Source organism: Nyctibius grandis, chromosome 5 (genome assembly GCF_013368605.1).
Source record: "Nyctibius grandis isolate bNycGra1 chromosome 5, bNycGra1.pri, whole genome shotgun sequence".
Taxonomy (NCBI): domain Eukaryota; kingdom Metazoa; phylum Chordata; class Aves; order Nyctibiiformes; family Nyctibiidae; genus Nyctibius; species Nyctibius grandis.
Window position 1 is genome coordinate 66496670 of NC_090662.1, and position 20224 is coordinate 66516893.

The 20224-nt window shown below is 42.3% G+C and overlaps 1 protein-coding gene across 1 annotated transcript in view; it reads right to left on the reverse strand.

Annotated features, from left to right (window-relative positions):
• Nucleotides 1-9566: 9566 nt before the first annotated feature.
• TBXAS1 (thromboxane A synthase 1) overlaps nt 9567-20224 on the reverse strand; it is a 254674-nt gene continuing 244016 nt past the window's right edge. The window contains 4 exon segments of the mRNA XM_068400625.1: nt 9567-9875; nt 10446-10608; nt 13407-13544; nt 15962-16050. Coding sequence (XP_068256726.1) covers nt 9801-9875; nt 10446-10608; nt 13407-13544; nt 15962-16050 — 465 coding nt within the window. The 3' untranslated portion in view covers nt 9567-9800.

Genomic DNA, 20224 nt, shown 5'->3' on the forward strand with positions numbered 1-20224 from the left:
AGATGAAGTCAAGTGCACGTGACCCATGTGGCAGAAGTTTGTACGGAGTGCACCATTGTCATGCCAACTTGGTGGCAGTAATGACCTGGAAAGACAGAGAGGAACAAACGGTGGATGAATTGGCTGGCCAACTCTGGCAAGACAAAGAAAGTCTCTCTTCTTCCCTCGTCTTGGCTGTGGAGAAACTGTCCGGGAGATCCAGCAACTCAAAGAGGATAGATCCTACTCCCTACTTGTACAGACCTGAATCTCAGCTATTAGGAGTAAGCATTCCTTTGCTCAAGAGAGAGGATATAGTGGGTACACACCATGAGCCACCCTGTGGTTTTACCTGTGTGACCATGGAGAGGACATGAGGAAGTGGGATGGAAAATCGACCTTGACCCTAGAGGCACAGGTATGTGAGTTGTAAGGAAAAACAATCATAAAAAGGGGTTCGTCCAGGAAAACTGCTGCTCCAGTCTCCAGTGGGTAGTTCCCCAGACAGAGTAGAAGGGCTGATCTTACTCCTGATATTAATGAAGGGACTTCTGATTCGTGTTTACAAGAAGTGAGTAGTGAATACTATGACCAGGACTAGAGGGGCCATTCCTCCAGCTAGGTGGAGGAAAGGGACAACTGGGCTTACTGGACCATGTGGATTTGATGGCCTGGCACATCAGACACAGAGGAGTATGAGGCTCTAGTGGACACCCTAATGCCATCAAGCTATAAAGGGGCAGAACCCATCTGCATTTCTGGAGTGACAGGGGGATCCCAACAGCTAACTCTATTGGAGGCCAAAGTGAGCCTAACTGGGAATGAGTGGCAAAAGCACCCCATTGTGACTGACTCAGTCTCTGTGCATCCTTGGCATAGACTACTTCAGGAGAGCATGTTTGAAGGACCCAAAACAGTACCAGTGGCCTTTTGGGATAGCTGCCTTGGAGATGGAGCAAATTAAACAGCTGTCTACCTTGCCTGGTCTCTCGGAGGACCCTTCTATTGTGGTGTTGCTGAGAGTTGAAGAACAAGAGGTGCCAATTGCTACCACAACTGCACCAGTGGTAATGTCACACCAACCAAGACTCCCTGATTCCCATCCATAAGCTGATTCGTTGAGTGGAGAGCCAAGGAGTGATCAGCAAGACTCACTCACCCCTTTAGCAGTCCCCATATGGCCAGTGCAAAGTCTAATGGAGAGTTGGAGACCTAACAGTAGACTATCACGGCCTGAATGAAGTCACACCACCACTGAGTGCTGCCATGCTGGACATGCTAGAACTTCAACGCAAACTGGAGTCCAAAGCAGCCAAGTGGTATGCCACGACTAATATCACTAATGCGTTTTTCTCAATCCCTTTGGCAGCAGAGTGCAGGACACAGTTTGCTTTCACTTGGAAGGTTGTCCAGTACACGTGGAATCGATTGCCCCTGGGGTGGAAATACAGCCCAACCATTTGCCAGACTGCAACCATCCAGACTGCACTGAAACAGGGTGAAGCTCTGGAACACCTGCAATACATTGATGACATAGTCATGTGGGGCAATACAGCAGAAGTTGTTTTTGAGAAAGGAAAGAAAATAGTCCAAATCCTGAAAGCCAGTTTTGCCATAAAACAAAGTAAGGTCAAGGGACCTGCAAGGAGATGCAGTTTTAGGAATAAAATGGCAAGATGGATGTCATCAGATTCCAATACATGTGATCAACAAAATAACAGTATGTCTCTGCTAACCAGTAAAAAGGAAACACAAGCTTTCCTAGGCATTTTGGGTTTTTGGAGAATGCATATTCAAATTACAGTCTGATTGTAATCCCTCCTGTCACGGTTTAAAGCTGGGCTGGCTATTAACCTGGTGGCAGACGCTCTCGAGCCTCTGGCAGAAAGCACCAGGGGAGACTCAAGGTCAACATCTAGGGTTTTATTGAATGATAAAATGGACTGTTAAAGAGTACACTGAGAGCAATGGGTGCTGGGACATTCAAACATTGAGATACACATCTAGCAAAAGCCCCCTGATTTGTCAACACTAGGGGATCTGCCAATCGAGCCAGACTTGCCCAATCAAAACTTTTACGTACTGTAGAAGGGGATGAAGTCCCTGTAGTGCACGTAAAAAATATACTGGGGAAGACAGTCTGGGTTATTCCTGCCTTGGCAAACCCATCTGTGGGATTGCTTTTGCTCAAGGACCTGGGTGCACTTGGTGGGTAATGCAAAAGGATGAGGAAGTCTGATGTGTACCCCACGGGGATTTAATTTTGGATGAGAATAACCAATGATTTGAATTGTATAATGTTAATTGTTATATAATACTGCATGTCATCACTACTATGGTTACTATGTGCTATATCAATGGTATTACACTAACAATCACCCATATTAATGAAGAATGAACTTTGTTCAATTTCATCAAAGTGCAGCGATAATGGAATGAAACCTAGCTTCAGCATGCACCAATCCGACACCACACACCATCTCTCCTGCCCTGAAGGACCACTACGACAGATGGAGCCCAAAGTCATGGACTTAAATTAACTCAACAAACAGTTTTAGAGGGATGGCCTATAGACTAAGGGAATGATGTCTGTGTGTGTATATATCAAAAGACAGGAAAAGTGGTGGTGATTAATTGAAATCTCTTGGAAAGTGGGGTCCTGGACATGATGTAGATGGTTGAATAAGGGGTGGGTATTGTCCTGGTTTCAGCTGGAATAGAGTTAATTTTCTTCCTAGTATCTGTTTAGTACTGTGCTTTGGATTTAGGATGAGAATAATGTTAATAACACCCTAATGTTTTAGCTGTTGCTAAGCGCCAAGTCAAGGACTTCTCAGCTTCTCATGCCTTGCCAGTGACAAGGCTGGAGGTGCACAAGAAGCTTGGGAGGGGACACAGCCAGGACAGCTGACTCAAACTGGCCAAAGGGATATTCCATACCACATGACATCATGCTCAGCATGTAAACTGGGGGGAGTTGGCCAGGGGCAGCAATCGCTGCTCGGGGACAGGATGGGCATTGATGAGGAATTGCATTGCGCATCACTGGTTTTGTATAATCTATTATTATTATGATCATTATTTTCTCTTTCTTTTCTGTTCTATTAAACTGTCTTTATCTCAACCCACAAGTTTTACTTTCCCCTCGCTCCCCGATTCTGTTCCCCATCCCTCTGCAGGGGGAGGAGTGAGCGAGTGGCTGTGTGTTGCTTAGTTGATTGATTAGCAATACTCTGTTTCTGTGGAGCAACGCTATGGTTCTCTTACAGCTCTTGGGAAGGACAGTGAGTGACTGTGTCTCATTAGGTGTACTGCCCCTTTGGTTGCGGGAGATACACTCGTTACCTGTGTAATTAAGGTGTCTTTCGATTTTCTTGCATGAAAAATGTGCTTACCTGGGGAGTGGTCTTCAGCCACAGAGCTGAAACCTTTAAAAATCTGAGGATTAAGTTCAATATTTAATTGTTCCAAGCAAAAGATGTTATTAGTGTTGAGTGGTCAGCAGATAGTAAGAAATACTTGACAGTTCAAGTTTTTTTAAGATTAAAGTTGCTGATGCATAGACAGATACTTTATCACAGCTTTAGTGCTCCTAAATGAGTACTTGTTAGCTGTAGTGTACTGCAAAAGCCTTAAGATATACTTTGTATAGGACCAAAAGAAGCTCATCTCTACCTGTATTCTAGAAGCACTTCTTTTTAATTCATCTGGATGATGATTGACAGGTGTACACTGGGTAAATTTATTACTTCAGCACTGTGAACTAGTTTAGCCATGATTAGCTGGAGTAAGGCTGTGCAGAACTTTTGATATGAACTGTAAAGCTAGCAGCATGATATCTAAGGGAAAATACTCTATTCATGTTTAAACTCAGTAAAACACAGGATGTGGAAAAGCAAGCTGACTGTATTCTTTCTTCTGAAAGGTTTGTAATAGAACATACATGATAAATCTCATGTCAGCACATGCGCTTGTCAGCAAATACTGCATTCATTGAGGAGGATAACATCATTATGTATGAAAGCTTTCATACCTGTGCAGAGTAAGATTTTTCTGCCAAAACAAAAACTGTGTTCATCTACGTGTTCATGGCAAATGAGAATACTGGTAGTATGACTTTCTTCCTCTGAGCATAATCAGCATTTCGGTTAAGAACTGGAATAGTCATGTTAATCTTTTGCCAGAAAATTGAAAGAAACATTTTTTCAGGCAAAAAGTTGAGATTTTTTTTAATAACATTTTTGATGGCTAATAATATTTTTAAAACCTTTGACTTAATTCTTGGAAGGGATGTGTAAGTGTGTTGTATGTGTGTAAGTAAAGTAACTGGAATAAAATGGCTGGTTGTGTTACTTTATCATCTGTTATTTCTCCATTAACACACAAAAAAAGAAAAGTTACCATGTTTTCCATTTTCGAAACTGCAGTGGTAACTTTCTTGTGTGTAGTAAATAAACAGGTATTCAAACCACTAAATTCCTTGTAATGCTTTTCTTTCTCTCAAAACTACAAGCACCATGTTTCACTACATTTCTGAGTTTTTGAAAACTTTCTTAAAGATGCTGCTGTTAAGTAATGGAGTCCCTCTACAGCTGTTTGGATTGCATTTGGAAATGAACAGATTAAAGAGTTGTTTGCATTAAATCTAAACTTCAGACAAAAATTGATATTGAACCTTTTTTCTGAGTGAAGAGGATATCTCTTGGCTACTTATGACAATGAAACTGAGCAGGAAGAGGGTAATTATCTCTCACCCGCTCCTACACCATGTGAGAAGAAAGATAAGCTGTGGAGGTTGTTTCCTTTTTTTGATAACAGGTCCATCCTGGCAAGACAGATGGCAAGCCAGCAGAAGCCAAATGACTTTGCTATGCCTGTAGTGCAGTATGGAGCACAGTAGTTTATGAACCCCTGATCCCCCACCTGCTGGGCTGGGTAGGCGTCTGGCAGCCAGCCAAGGCCAACCCACCACACCGTTTAATGAGTTTTACCCGTAATCAGGTTTGTCATAATATTCTGCGTAGATTTTTGTAAGATGTGGGTGGCAAAATTCTGTCTATCAATGGAGGCAGCAAAGGAATGGCAGCACACTACCCAGTTCGGATACCTGCAGCCTGGTGAGGCAGGGGTGGTGGATAAGAGGAACTTAGGTGATGGCACATACCAGCTATGGTAGTGTGCTCAGAGCTGCTTGGCTTGGAGAAGACTTGCACTTGGCTTCTTAGAAACCTTTGCTCAGAGCTGCCTTTGAGCCAAAGGGCAAGTGGGAGTTGCAGAAATGCTGCTTTACTTGCAGTGCTTCCAGCACAAAATCCAGGTGGGATGGCTGTTATATGGCCAGGATTACTGGTGCTTACCTCTTTTACCAGGGGATAGGCTTCACGGGCCTGAATAGCTCCCTTGCACTTCTTGTTTCAGGCCCGGTCACGAATTCTTCTCTACTTGCAAAAATCCTAGCAATTGAGGGAATCCTGCTCCCTCCTTGCAAGTAGCCGTAGCACCCATCAGTGCAGGGAGCACAGATCTTAGAGACTGATCAGACTTTTCACAGTCAGAAGAAAGAGAGGCCAGTGCAAACCAAGCAATGAAATAAACAGCTTATAAGTCAGCTTTAAATTCTTTTAGCATCTTTACTACTGTAAATGCACGAAGAGTCTGATATTAAGTGAAGCTGTGTCCAAGATGGAAACATCAGTTAACAAAAGGAAATGAGAAGGTGGTCATTTCAGAAAGTATCACACACAGAGAGTAAATTATGCAGTTTAATGCCAGGTAAGAATAGATAGTTCAAATTTGCAATCAATGAAGCATAATAATTTCTAACACCCAGCTCCATTTTTCTAGGAATACTATTTATAAAGTACAAAACTGTGAAGGTTTTCTATATCATCAGTCTCATTAAAAATACCATTTTATCCTGACAGCTTTCTGTAATCATTGCAAAGTCCCAGAAGATGTTTTTAATAGAAGCTTTCCTTTACCAAGCAGCCTTTGCTTCATATCAGCTGTCAGAGAATGATTAAGACCCTTTTGTAAAACAGACATGCCCAATTCTAAACAAACCCACAGCTCAGCAATGCAAGACAACACACACTGTTCCTGAGGAGAGAAATTATTTTAAATCAGCTTCCTCATTCCTCCCTAGACTCAACTGCTGTTGACTGAAGCATACTGTACCAGAAATGCTAATAGTCACCATAACTTAAGGATATAAAGTAATGTTTTGATTTTGCAACTATAAACATAATGCTTTTTTCTTTTGGTAGTTTTTTTTTTTTAATGAATCCTAAAGCCAACTCTGCTCAGGATCCATTCAGAACCATGTTATATGGGTGCACAAACACACTGTGATTAACATAATATTACCAGTTTCTGTTTTGAAGAGCTGCTGTCAGTCTCATGTCTTGTTTTTTGCAAATATGTGCTTCCAGGGGGCTAGAGCTGGTCTCTCAACACAGCTCGCTCTTTATGTATGGTACTGAGCCCACAGAGCCAGGGCGAGGGCCATTAAGTATCGTGGTAAAATGTCTGTGCGTTCTCTGGTGACTGTATCCGCAGCTGTTGTTTAAAAGGAAGAAATGGCTTGGGACTCTTCCAATATTACTGGAAAGCTGGCAGCCTTTACTCTGTCTCACTTCTCTAGCTGTCTCGCTAGGCCCGCATGTAGAACAAGGGATGATGCACTTCCAGAAATCTGACTTGGCCCACAGCTGCAAAAATAACTCCTCTATTCCATACCACTACAAACTGACAGGTAAAAACAGGTAATACTTCCTAACCAGAAAACTTTGCAGTACAGTTGAAAAAATGTTAGTGCAGACTCAAGTGAGTTTACTTGCACACATACTGTCTGCGTTCAACTGAGAAGCATCTGGGAAAGACTCTTGGTGCAGTTTTCAAGCCGTAAAATGTGATGCACAGTTGCAGCCACTGCGGTACTGTTTTTTTCCAGTGGAGTCAACATGGTATTCAAGATGATACTGCTCTGTTGAGGCACAGAAATATAAGCTGTTCAACTACTCTATACATTAGTGGCACTTCGTTGGATAAATATTGAGGATATAAACAGCATTCAGACAAGCTGTAGAACAGTCCATACAAAAGCATATGGAAGAAAGGCACAAGCTTGATTTAGGCTTGGAATATTTGGTCAAAAATGAAGCACACAATGACCTCCTAATTCATGTAAGGAAGAAAAACAGTAAAAAAATTTTGAAGGGACAAGCAAGCCTTTGACAGCTGACTTCAGACTGGAACGAGCTTCCTGTTCATTCAGGTAGCTGAGAAGTTTTTAGGCAAGGCCCATCCAACTTTTGCCAGTTGTATGTATAAGCTGTACAGTTGTATGCATCAGCTGCCAGCACACTATTTTCAAGAGGGGAAAAATGATGGATAACATGTAGAAACTAGGGTATATACAGTAAGTTGCTTTTCAAATAAATAACAATCACTCTATCAGGAATTCATATAAACAGTGTGTCTGTAACAAGGCAGTTCTGTTTAGCGTGCCAGAGATGCTCCATGGAAATAGGAACAATTCCAAGACTGCCAGGTCAGTACTTCACTGCTACTGCCTGTACAGTTTTGGTTTAAAAAAAAAAAAATCTCATGAAAGAGAAAGAAAAAATCTTCCAAAAGCAAGATACAGTAATTTGATCAGTGTTAGGGCAGACTAGGGGAAGAACACAGCAAAAGGTGTTTGCTGGAGAGAAACTAGGGAACTAGCTAGGGATCAGTGAGCAAATGGCTCCTTCCAGCAATCCTTGCAGTGAAGCTGAGCAGTCAGTCTCTTTCTCCTGCTGCCATGAGACTTCTCTGTGCCTACCACTAAGAGAGATGCTGTACCTAAGGAAACCTTGAGCAGAGTATGTCAGCAGGCGGAAGGTCAACTCTTGCAAAGAACCAAAAGGTGCTTCCTTACTTTTATGGCACCATAAGAATTTTTGCTATTTATAAAAACTTTATAAAAGAAAAAAAAGGACCCTGAGATGTGGATGTGTTTAAGAAAAGACTGGACATGGCACTTAGTGCCATGGTCTAGTTGACAAGGTGGTGGCAGGGCAATGGTTGGACTCGATGATCCCAGAGGTCTCTCCCAACCTGATTGATTCTCTGATTCTGAGACTGAGACCATCTCCTCTCATGGTTTTGTTGTACAGCCAACCAGTTTGTGGTGCCCACTGAAGGAAATGTTTTGGTTTTGGTTTTTTTTTCTGGTCAATTGATCACTGCTGTGTGATGCTCCACTAGCTGTGTGGTGATTGAAGGGCTTTGTAGAAGAGTAGGAAAGACCATGCAGGGAATGTGAAGAGGGCAAGTGTACTGCTGCTTTGGCTGTGAAGATGCATATGCACAGTCATTCGGCTTGAATGGATCCATGGTGGTGCTACAGCTGGCAATCAGACAAGTTCCTTCCTGAGTGGAGTGAGGCACTTGGGATGTGGCCTGCTCCAGGGTCACATAAGGAATCAAGAGAGCTGCTGCGACAGTTGATCCTGGATCCCACTCCCTTGCCATTGGCTTTAGTGCATGCAGCGCTCTTAATTTCCTTGAGTCAATGAGCTAGACAAGGATGGTGCCAACTGCAATGATTGGAAAGAAAAGGCCTCAATGTGAAGCAGATGTTATACCAATACCTTCTGATTACCCTTAAATTTCCTCCAGTCCTCCTGCTTTCTTTAAATTTGTATCTTCTTTTTCTCCAACTTTCCAACAGCAGTTCAGTAGCCAGCAAAATGGCTGTCATCTCATTTCTTTGATCTTAGCTACTGGAACTTAACTGGTAAGCAGAACAACTCTTCCTTCCTCTTCAGTCATGTTGATGTAATGTATCAAGGGCAAATTGATAATCTAAGTGTATTTCAAATCACTTCAAAAGCATGAAGAAGGTGCAACTCCTTCTACTTTACAGACACAAGGAGAGATTAAGCATTGTGCAGAAGACTCAGCTTTGATTTTTAGCAGAGTTCAAGATAATTCAAGTTCAAGATTATTGCAGTCTACCACTACCTGAAAAGGGAGGTTGTAACAGAGTGGGAGTCAGCCTCCTCTCCCAGGCAACTAGTGATAGGACAAGAGGACATAGCCTCAGGCTTCGCCAGGGGAGGTTCAGGTTAGACATTAGGAAGTATTTCTTCTCAGAAAGCGTCATTAGACATTGGAACAGGCTGCCCAGGGAGGTGGTGGAGTCACCATCTCTGGATGTGTTTAAGAAAAGACTGGACATGGCACTTAGTGCCATGGTCTAGTTGACATGGTGGTGTCAGGGCAATGGTTGGACTCAATGATCCCAGAGGTCTCTTCCAACCTGATGGATTCCGTGATTCTGTGATTCTGTGATAAAATCCAACTCACTGGATCACACGTCTTCTGCTATAACTGTGGTGCCTCTTGGGCTTTTTCTAGAGTAAGGCCTTATAAGTGCATGAGAAAGATATGTGAGATAATGAATTGTAATTAAAATCTATTGTAAATCGTGTGTATGCTTAACACCTGCTCCATTTATTGAACTTGAGCATGAAGAAAGCATTCTCAAAGATGAGTGAAAGGAAGTGTAATGTAGAAAAGCAAGTGAAAGTGGGATGCTTCTTTACAGATACTATTCACAGCAATTTGAAAACCACCAAAAAGACTGTGGAGCCCATGTCTCATTGAAAAAAGTGGCTGGAGGCTCTCCCACAGGAGGGCAATGAGGCAGCACTTACTAACCATCAGTGGGACTTAGGTTCCTACCTGTCTTTGGGGTTTTCAAAAATAATTATACCCAGTGAGTCACTGAACAAGGGGTTCCATCCCAGGAGACTTCAGGATGTACATTTCTTTTAGCGAGATTCTAGAATAACGTAGACTCCATTTTTTGGTCCAAGTGTGGCTTTTGATTTCAGCTGCAAAGGAATCTGAAAGAAAAAAGAGCATCTTGTGTACACTTGTATGTATTTGTTTATGTCTGTATAACACTCCCACATACAGACAGACATTTTTGCTGGGGGACCAATTCATACCAGGATTACTGTGGAAGCTGTAAAGTACTTGTTTTACAGTCAGCTGTGGTAGTACAATATTAAATAGAATTTACAGCCTGAGGCTGAGGCAGTGGTTGCCCAGGTATACTGTAGATCTGAACAGAAAGAAATTAACTCTATAAACTCTACAGCAATAGGCATATACTAAAGTGCTGACATCCCATGAAAGATGTACACCCATTCACCCTGTGTAAATCAAGGTATTTTGACTGCAGTGTTGCTACACTGCTCTCTGCTAAGGCAGGGCTGTGTAACTGTTTGTTTTTTTGGAAAAATCATAAAGGTTAAAACACATTTTGATTAAAACATGCAGTCCAGGCCTCTTGTCCCTCCTTATTATGGAAGTGGCTCTAGGAGTTTTCTCAAACAAAGAGAAACACACAAAGTCAGTTGTCCTCTCTAGGTCACACTGTCAACTCCCTTTAAGCCTCTGCATGTACAAACCTCAGTCTCTGGGCAGGTCTTAAATTGAAACTTCTGCAAAATCCTCAGCAGAGTCATTTTTGTCTCCAGCAAACCCATTTTCATGCCAATACAGCCACGGGGTCCTGCCCCAAAGGGCAGGTATACAAAGGGATGTCGTTCCTTCTTCGCCTCCTCTGTAAACCTAGAAGGTGCAGAGATGGAAACTGGTTCAAATGCTTTTTGCTCCTGTTTCCATGTTTTTCATTTACATCTCAAAAGGTGGTTATTAATTTCAATCGGTCTTAATGGACAGGTCAAGGGGACTATTGACAGACTCTGTCCTGATGGAGCTGACACCCTTAAGTAAACAGATAATTGACTTATGGCCATCAGCCTTTGTCAACTGATGATTGCAGGAGAGGACAGACATTAGTATTACTTCCAATCTATCTTTAATGAATTGCCTTCGTTTGATGACCATGTTCAGAAGAATGATAACTTCAGGTGCAGACACTCTAGCTGTGTAGACCTTTGCATGTATGAGGTAGAGATTACAGCTAAGAGGAAACTAACGGGCTGCAATGTGAACTAACTAGAATTAGCAACAGTGCTTCTCTGCTGTGAACCGCAGATGCAGATCAACGGGAATTTCTCTTTGAAGCTTGTAAGGGGAGAGGAAATCTCATGGGATTGGACAGGCCATGTAAGACAGTTATTACAATTTAGTATAGCCCTTTTTTCTGCACTTTGGCCAAAGAGACCAGGTTCCCAGTTGGGAAACACTGAAGTTGCAGACAGTTCTGTTCTGAGAGCTGAAGTACCTCAGTCCAACTGGAAAGACTGATTAACGTGGCAGTCAGTCCGTATGCAGGTATGCATCAACTAGCTAGCTTTAAAATACTTGATCAACCCATTAGAAATGAACCTTTTTTCTTTTTTTTTTTTTTTTTCCACAAGGAAGGAAAAGAAAATCCTATTTGAACAGCAGTCCAAAGGAAAAAAAGTAAAATCTGGTTGCCAACAACTGCAAAGATGGATGTATACTGGACCGAATATGTACAGGCAAGAGTACAGAGTCTGAGTCAGTACAAGTTATTAGGGCCGATGCATAATCAACAAGGTGAGCCTCATCCTGGCCTGTGCTGAGTCACTATCAGAGTGGTTTCTTAAAGCACGCAAACCTTTACAGCAGTCTCATTACCCTGGAAATCTACATAGTCCTCCCATGTCAGAAGGTTTTTGGAGCTGTTCTGGTAGTACAGAACTACTTTTCCAGTTATGCATGTGGATAAAGGTTCTGTCCTTCAGGGTCATCCCTGAAGATCTCTCATCTGTTTGGATACAGTTTGCAAGAACTTTAGACTGCTAACGCCCAGAGAACTCATGCAGGGTAGAAAGACCTGAGAGGTAATACAGGCTACTTTGAGGTTTGGAAAAAAATAATGTTGTGTATTTTCGCTAACCCCATCCCCATGCTTAGATATCCTAAATAAGATTGGGATACTACTGCAGAAAGTACTATAGAAGCACGTAATTTGAGATTGAAAGAGCGTTAACTCATGTACTGAGCACTGTTGCATATCCCATGCAAGCAGGTTAATGCAATTCTTGCCTTGGTCATTCCCATATATCATTCTGGTAAATTTAAAGTCTCCCTTGTATGATGCCTGAGGCAGATTTCAAAATGAAATATTAGGGGGGAAAAGGCTGTAGCTGAATTAATTTATTTTTTGTTAAGCTCTTATTTTATAATTCTTGCTAATATTACCAACTGATACAAGCTGGAGAGAGTGTTAGTAATTATGCTTCATTCCTCAGGGAAATTTCAAAAGGGAATTCATCTCAGATTCATAACAAACAGCACCATATGAGTCAAGGGTACTGCAGACCCCACCATCCATTTTACCCTGTAATGCTCTTTCATACTACTGTTGAAGTGGTGAATAAACAATTAAGACAGCATTGCTAGATAAGCATTGCTAAAAAAAACCCTCCAGACTTCCAGTTATTGCTAAGATTCCTCCCTAACAAAAGCTCTGGGTTTCTCTACCCCTGGCATTGCTCTTCTTCATGGTCTAAAGTGCCTGATAGACCATATGCCAAGATTTGCTCCAGAAGGAGCATTGGGCAAACCCACTTACACCATACATGTGTTGTCTTACTGGCAAAGATGGTTCTGGGCTGCCTGCCTCACACCCAGTTGTTTGTGGAGCGTGCACTTTTTTTCTTAGTACACTTTTCAACGTAGTGGTACCTTAAAATGCAGCTGCCCACAGAACTAAATTGTGTTTCCACACAGCACCACATCAGCTGAAACTCTCCCTGTAAGCTCAACTCAGCATCTGTAAGATAGGGTACAAAACCACAACTTGACAGTGCCCCCTCCAGCTGAAGAGAATAAATGTTCCATGTGAAAGTATTTCTCGCCAAGCAGAGCTAAGAACCCAGGATCCTAACTTATGGACAGAGAGCAAGTTCCCCCTGGGAGATGGGGTAGGTTCCCCACTCACTGTATACCCACACCATTACAAGATCTCAGGTGGAAAGGCTGCTCTAAACAAGCCAGGAGATGGAGGAGTTTCCTAGATACCTCCATGCCAGTGAATATACAATCTCACTTCAGAATTTCTGCATCCAAAGGCGACACTATTTGCAGCATCTGATTTGGAAACAGGCCTGAAAACCTGTGCCACATTTCAACCTTGACCAAATCTTGCACCCTCTGTGGTATGTGCCACTATCACCACTTGTCTAATTTGGTAGAAATCACATATTTTTACGATCTATGTTAAACTGAGCTCCTTTTGGTGGAAATACTTCTTCGGGTGAATAGTGGGTAACTGTGGCTGTGAAGGAGCAGCAGGATTTTGTGTCTCCACCTAACAGGCTGGAGACCTGTGCCCACCCTAATGCGTGAAACAGCATTTAAGGCAGGCCTTTGATCTGAACAGGCCCAAATAAGGACTTCAACCTAAGAATGGAAAGCATTACTCCACGTACCTCTCAGGAACAAACTTCTCAGGTTCTGGCCAGAACTCAGGGTTGTGGTGGAGATGTCCAACTGCAGTTTCAATGACAGCCCCAGCTGGAATACGCTGCCCCAGCACTATGCAATCTTTAGCTGCTTCCCGAGTGAACCTGCAACAGTAAGTGTCAGGTAGCCCAGATGATTAATGAAGTAAAAACACAGCAGCAGGGAACCATAAAAGTCAATCTCTTCAGCTGGACTGACCCTGCAATTTTGGGAGTAACACTTTCCCAGTAGATAAATACAGCAACCCTTGCTGATGCTAGTGTCTTCTCAGGTTACAATCATCTCCACCTAGAAGCAGATGGCTAACTTTTGCCCTTTTCACAGGAAAGCATTTCTAGTTGATTACAGTTTTCCAAACCGTTAACTGTTAAACTGCAATTTTGCTGCTAATGTTGGTTTTAGACTCATTTTTTAATGAAAACTGAAGATGAAATGTGTCAGTCATCTCTAATTTAAACAGGCAGAAAGAGTATGCTGGTTTGCTTTCAGGAAAAAATTATATCAAATATAGTTTTGAGTTTCTTTATTTGAGAAGCTCCTCCATGTTGGGACAGCACCTGAAACTTAGTAAGAGATGGTTTTAATATTAGGGCTAAGTGTTGTGCTGCTACTATAAAAATACAACCAATTCACAAGCCTTGGAAAACTGCATTTCACATACACTCATCAAAGATAGGCATAATGTTAGCAACAAAACTCTCCAGTTTCGTCCTGCCCTGTGGTGACAAGCGACAGAGTAGGACTGTCCTTAGAAACCTCATCGTGACAGTAAGACTGAGAAAAGCCACCTGCCAAAGCCAAGCTTAGGTCTGTAAACCTTGTTAAAAAAATGTTGTGTGGGTGTGCATGTGTGGTAGTAGATCCTGATCTAGATCTTTTGGTGCTTGGGTGGTCGCTACAGACCCCAAAGCAGCCCAGAGCCAGGCGGGTGCCCTGCTATCTCAGTCTAGAAGCTACTCCCTGGCACCAGCTGGGAGCACAGGGGCAAGACAATGTGCAGGAACTCCCTTTGCTGCTCCTCATGCTGTGCCTAAAAAGTTGAACAAAGATTTCAGTTTCAGGGCTGTCAGTCTGGTATCATTACAGGAACACATTCTTTCCTCGCTGTCACCCATCTCTCTCTTTCTCATAGACAAATAAATAATGGAGGCTCCAAACCTGGAACAAAACACTGGCATGCTCAAAAATGTATTGACAAACCATCCTTCTCATCCTTACATGAATTTGGTGACAGTGGAAATGTGAGTTCTGGGTAAGAAAGTTCTCTGGCTAGTAAGTTCATTTTATGAAGAAAAACAACTCATTTTATAACAAGCTTGGCTGCTACTAAATTTTCCCCTAACTCGGCATTATCCTTGTCATAGGCAATTAGCATCTTTCTGAGGCACTGGGCTGTCCTATGCATTCCACATCATCAGAGTAAAAGCCAGATCAATAAACACCAACTGAAACTTCGGAACAACTTTGCTCCATTCTCATTCTGCTTCCTATCTGACAAATGTTGATTGTTTCCCACTGTTTCAGCTGAAACTCAAAGATCCCTGACGCTTTAACTGGCAAAACCATTTCCACTTGTATACCATATATAACATAGTGAAGCCCAGTCATCTCATCCAGGAGCAAGTATCTTTGACATTTGCTTTCTGAACAATCCTACAGATGTCCATGGAAAAATCTTGAATGCTGATCTTTGTGAACATATGAAAGAGAATATGATTTTAAGCTTTTTTTTTTTTTTTAATTTTAAGGTGCTTGCAATTGTGGGATAAATTTTTCAAACACTCTCATAGCAAGCTCAGCTTTGGCTCCTTTCCAGTCATCTGAATTTTTCCCTTGGCTTCACGAGAAGCAGTGCTACTGGCTGACCACTTTGAAAAGTTTCATTCTTGACATTTGCATTTATGCTTGTGATAACTTGGAAATGTGACAATCAAACAGCTTTCTAATTTCTTTTCCCCTTGTTTTCAGTTCGTCAATATAATTTAGTAAAATTAGTCTTGTGTGAATTGAGGCAAAACTTTAAAAATTTAACGGATGTAGCCATCAGCTTAGCTATATTAGTATAACACAGCACTAAGTGCAAAATGGTAGGGGCCCAAGTTAAACACATGTGTAAAATACAGCTTTCTGAATGTGCAGCCCCTCCACAGATCAGGGCCTTAATGACCAACAGGCTAAGGTAGGTCTTTGCTCTCTATCCCCAAAGCCCGAGGCATACGGAAGCAGCAGCATCTGGCTTTCTAAGGCCAGTCCTGCTGCAAAATGGCTCCATCCTCTAACCTTGGCAGATGTGAAGAATGATGAGTAAGCAATCTTGGCCAATCCATTGTAATAGACTGCTTTAGAAATACCAGTATTAGCCAGTTTTCCTTTGATAGGCTACATTATATCTTTCGAATGCACAAGCAGTATTGATGTTGGCACAAAGACCAAGGGCACATTGGTCTTCCAAGGGGAGATTTCCATTTTATAGAGCTAGGGATCTACCCTGTGGAATCAAAAGGGGAAAAAAAAAAGATACCTGAATGCAGGTGGGTACATGCGCAATGTCTCTGCAATCACCATGTCCAGATAAGGGAGTTCTTGTACATTTTGGTAATCAGGGACCATCTGAAAAGGCAGGAAGAAAGGAACAATTACATTTTCTCACATTTAAGTGCCAAACTCATTTCAGATTAGCTTTTAAATAATCTATTTTTTACTGGGCATTTTTCCTGTAGAAGAACTTGATGTCTCATCTAAAACAGTAAACGATAAAATTATACAAAAATGTGGGCAGTAATTAAATGCGTATATAACATTCCTCTCTTCATCAAAACACTTTGGTGTGCAGCCCAGCTGAAGATATAATAATAAATCTACTTGCTAGGAAGTATTAAAAACAGGGCATTACAGAGAGCATTAATAGCTACAACAGAGCTATTGTTTTATACATGCACTAAAATCTGCACAGGACCCTTGTTTCTTCCCAAGGCCAAGAGCGTGGCAGACCAGGAGCACTTTGTTCACAAGAAACAGCAGGTCCTTCAGTTATTCTTGTTGATGTTGGCGCAAACCCTTTGCCCTTTCCCAGTTATAGAAATAAAGCAAAGTGCTAGTGCTGTGATGCCTGCAGAGTGGTGGGAGATGGCACTGGAAGAAACCAGCACCCCAATGAGGAATGGCATGCAGCGGTGAATTGCTCTGCTGAGTAGAGGGGGCTGAGGTACAGCTCAAATCCCACCCAGCAGGACTGCAATAGTGCCTGGGGAGGGAAGCCTGTTTCCTCCCATGGCCACCCCTTGTGTAATGCTGCTTAATTTTGTATGGCGGGCAATGCCTGAGCCCACATTTTCATAAGTCTATGCCCTTTACAATGAGCGGTGGGCACTAAAACCCAAACAGGGCTGTAGCTCAGAAGACTTTGCCCTCTGACAGGCAGCAGACAGTGAGAGACACCAAACCGCGGACGACCACCAGCAGCACTGACAATTCAGCCCATGGACCAACAGAGAATTTCTCCCACTGTTACCTTCCTTGGAAAAAGGACATTTTCCTTGTCTTATTCAGTGCTCTCAGCAGAGGGCAGCCAAAGTACATCTAACAGCCTCGTCAGGAAAGCAGAGGTTTTTTTTTTTTTAAATTAGAGCATCTCCTAAAGACTGACACAGAGTAAATTGGAGAAAAGCACAGACGTCAGACTAGACTAAACCTTTTATGAAGATTTGGGGCCCCTGCCGTTCACAAAGGCGACTGGATTCCATCCTTCCTTTATTTACTACAGCGCTTTTCATGTATAATGCATATTTTATTGAATTTTCATGCAAAAACATATGGTACATACTGAAGATACTAAGCAGAGAACAACTCCAGATGGTATGCAGAAAAGGCATACATAGAACAAGGATACCTTGGTGGATTAGGGGTATCCCACTTATTCAGCCACTAAGCCACCATGCACCATTTCACATTAACTGATCTTTTCTAGGAAGGAAATAGATACAATTCTATTATCCCCATTTTTTTTGGCTCACGAAAGGAAAGCAAAACCAGAGAAAGTAATTTGCACAGGCTGAGCAGAACCAGTGTGTCTACTTCTCTCTTAGGGAAAAAGATGCAACTCAGCTTGTCAATAGATGAAGTATTTTGTCAGTATATGTCAAATATTATCAATACAGGAAGTATAGACTGCACTGACAGCCTTTCAGTGTTGGCGTTTATAGTTGCAGTAGTGCCTACTAACTCAACCTTTGGCTTAGGTCCGATGGTTATCAGGCAAAGGCTAGGAGACTAAAAGCCACAAATGGCCGCAATGTCATGAGAACCGTGGCTGAAGGCTCTGCGAGGAGATGTGCTCCAATAATTTGAGCAGCTAAAAACAAAGACAGAAGGATGATTTTTATCATCCTTGTTTTTCAGACAGGGATCCGAGGGCTACCTGATTTTGCACGGGAAATCACTAGCAGAGGCTGGAAATGAACTGTGATCAGACTCAAATTTCAGGCCTTCATGGCAAAACTACCCTTCTCCATGACCACATAGGTGCTCCATGCTTTGATGCAAATGCATGCTGTAGTGTGTATTCATTTTTTCTGCTAATTTTATATCTCTCTCTCAGAACTTTCCTCTGTCCTTTTTATACTGCTCTCCTGCATCTCTTTGAATCCTGGGTCAGCATCTGAGTCCTGTCCCTGCAATCCCTCCTGATTTCATGGCCAGGCTGGCTGAGGGAGGAGTTCAGACTCAGAGTAAATGAGTGGTGGAGCCAAGAGCACACTGTGATGTGTTTGATTCTCTGAGACATGCTCTTTCCACTGGGCCTTCCTGTCTCTCTCATAATCCCTCTATTTACTTCTGGAGTCAATAATTAAGATAATCATATGGTAACCTGATATAATAAGTAGCCACTAAATCAAACCGTACATCAACAAATAATATAACACTAAATTATGGGAGCTTTGATTTGCTCTTTCAAATAGCTTCTATACCTTCAGGGGATTAGCAGTTCAGAAAACAAAACAAAGGTGCAAAACCAGCTGATTTTCCTTAGAAGAAAATTCCTTTTGCTTACATAAGGAAAAAGGGGTTGATCAAATGGCAGCGCAGTGAACTCTGCTATCGTGAGCATGGCAGACACATCAGTCATTTCCTACATCTGATGCAACTTAATTATTGGCACTTCCACGCTTTTAGCATCTAAGTAGCTGGACTTAATTTAGTAGTTGTTTGCAAGGGCTGACCTACGGCTGCGTAAAGTACACACCAGCCAAGTATCTCTATTTAGGAAGGACAGTTTGTTGCTTTTTTTTTTTCCCTTTCAAAGAAAATATTTTCCATTTGTTTTTCCACTCCCTCTCTTCAAAATACTCCTTTAGCCAAGCACATTTCAAAGGAACTTAAATATGCTTTTCTCCCTAAATGTGCCTATTTATATCTTTCAACTGCTGGCAGGTTTGCTGGGGTGAGGGGTGTTGTGCAAAGATGCCACTTTAACCCTCTGCAAAAAAAAAAGTCTACATTGCCTCTCACTCAAGATTGGGTGTTTTTTCATTAAGAAAGAGATTCCTTTCTGTAACAAGTAGAGATGTGGGGGGAGAAAGGAGGCAACAGATTGCATGTAATAAAACATCCTATATTTTAATTTTGCAGCCACTGCTTTGCACAGCAGTTTGTCTTATGCTTTGCACAGCTTTGTAGTATCTTTTCCTTGCCATCCATCCTCCTTTCCGGAGGTGTGGTGGTACACCCTCACCCATCCCAGACTGTTCAATCACTTCTGAGGTCCAGAAAAAAAAAAAAAAAGCATCTGGTTTGGCCACAAACTCTCCTTTATGACTGACAGCAAATCCCAGGCCTCTATTCCTTTGAAAAAGGTGGGAAATTAATTCTTCACCCCACACAGCACCCTGAGGTGAAGTACCAGCAATGATTATAAAATTGCCTATGTGCTACAAGGATGTGCTACAAGGATGATGCGTGTTTTAATCCCCATATAAATTCCAAGACAGATAACTGCCTGCAGATCCACTGCTGCTTTTCAGTATTGGCTTTAGTGTTTTCTAGGCAGGCAAACCTATTTTTTGCCACCACCCTCAGTTAACTTTTAATTCCTCAATGAACATCAAGGGAATCCAAGTGCTGACAGGAAAGGTCTGGCCAATCTTTCTGCTGCAGTTTGAGATGTTACGGTTCCCAGTTGCTCGCTCCTCTTTGCTGGCTGTGGTTAGCATCACCACAGCCAAGTCAGCAGAAGGGAACATATGCCTGCACCTCAGTTGCTTCCATATGACGTCCAGCATGAACCCACCTTCAGCAGCAGTTTAAGACGAGATACTAACTTTTCCCCAAAGTAGCTGACAAGCGAGGCACAGATCCTTGTCTACCACCTCTGTTTTGGGAATGGTAATCCAAGTACACACCAGTCAATAAGAGATTTCCACTTATCCTATTGGTCATGATATGGTGGTGCTCAGCAGCCAGAAATGAAAAAAATCACAGAAAATTTTGTGTAGCTGACAGAGCATGACGTGCACCTGAAATCAATTTGGAAGCAGTGAAGGCTGCAGAAGCCACAGTCCTCATAACTAGCACTGCTGAGTCATGGCCTGAGACTGAACCGCCTGTGGTTTCTGAGAAATTGCAATCAAAAGCCTCATAGGCATGTGACTGTGACAAAGTCCATGTCAGAGAGATGATGTGCAGATGCAGATGCAGATGCAGATCCATGAGTTATCTGTGCATGCATAGCTACACAGCTCACATTGGCTCTCCCCCAAAATGTAGACTTTGGATAGCAATAGGTGGT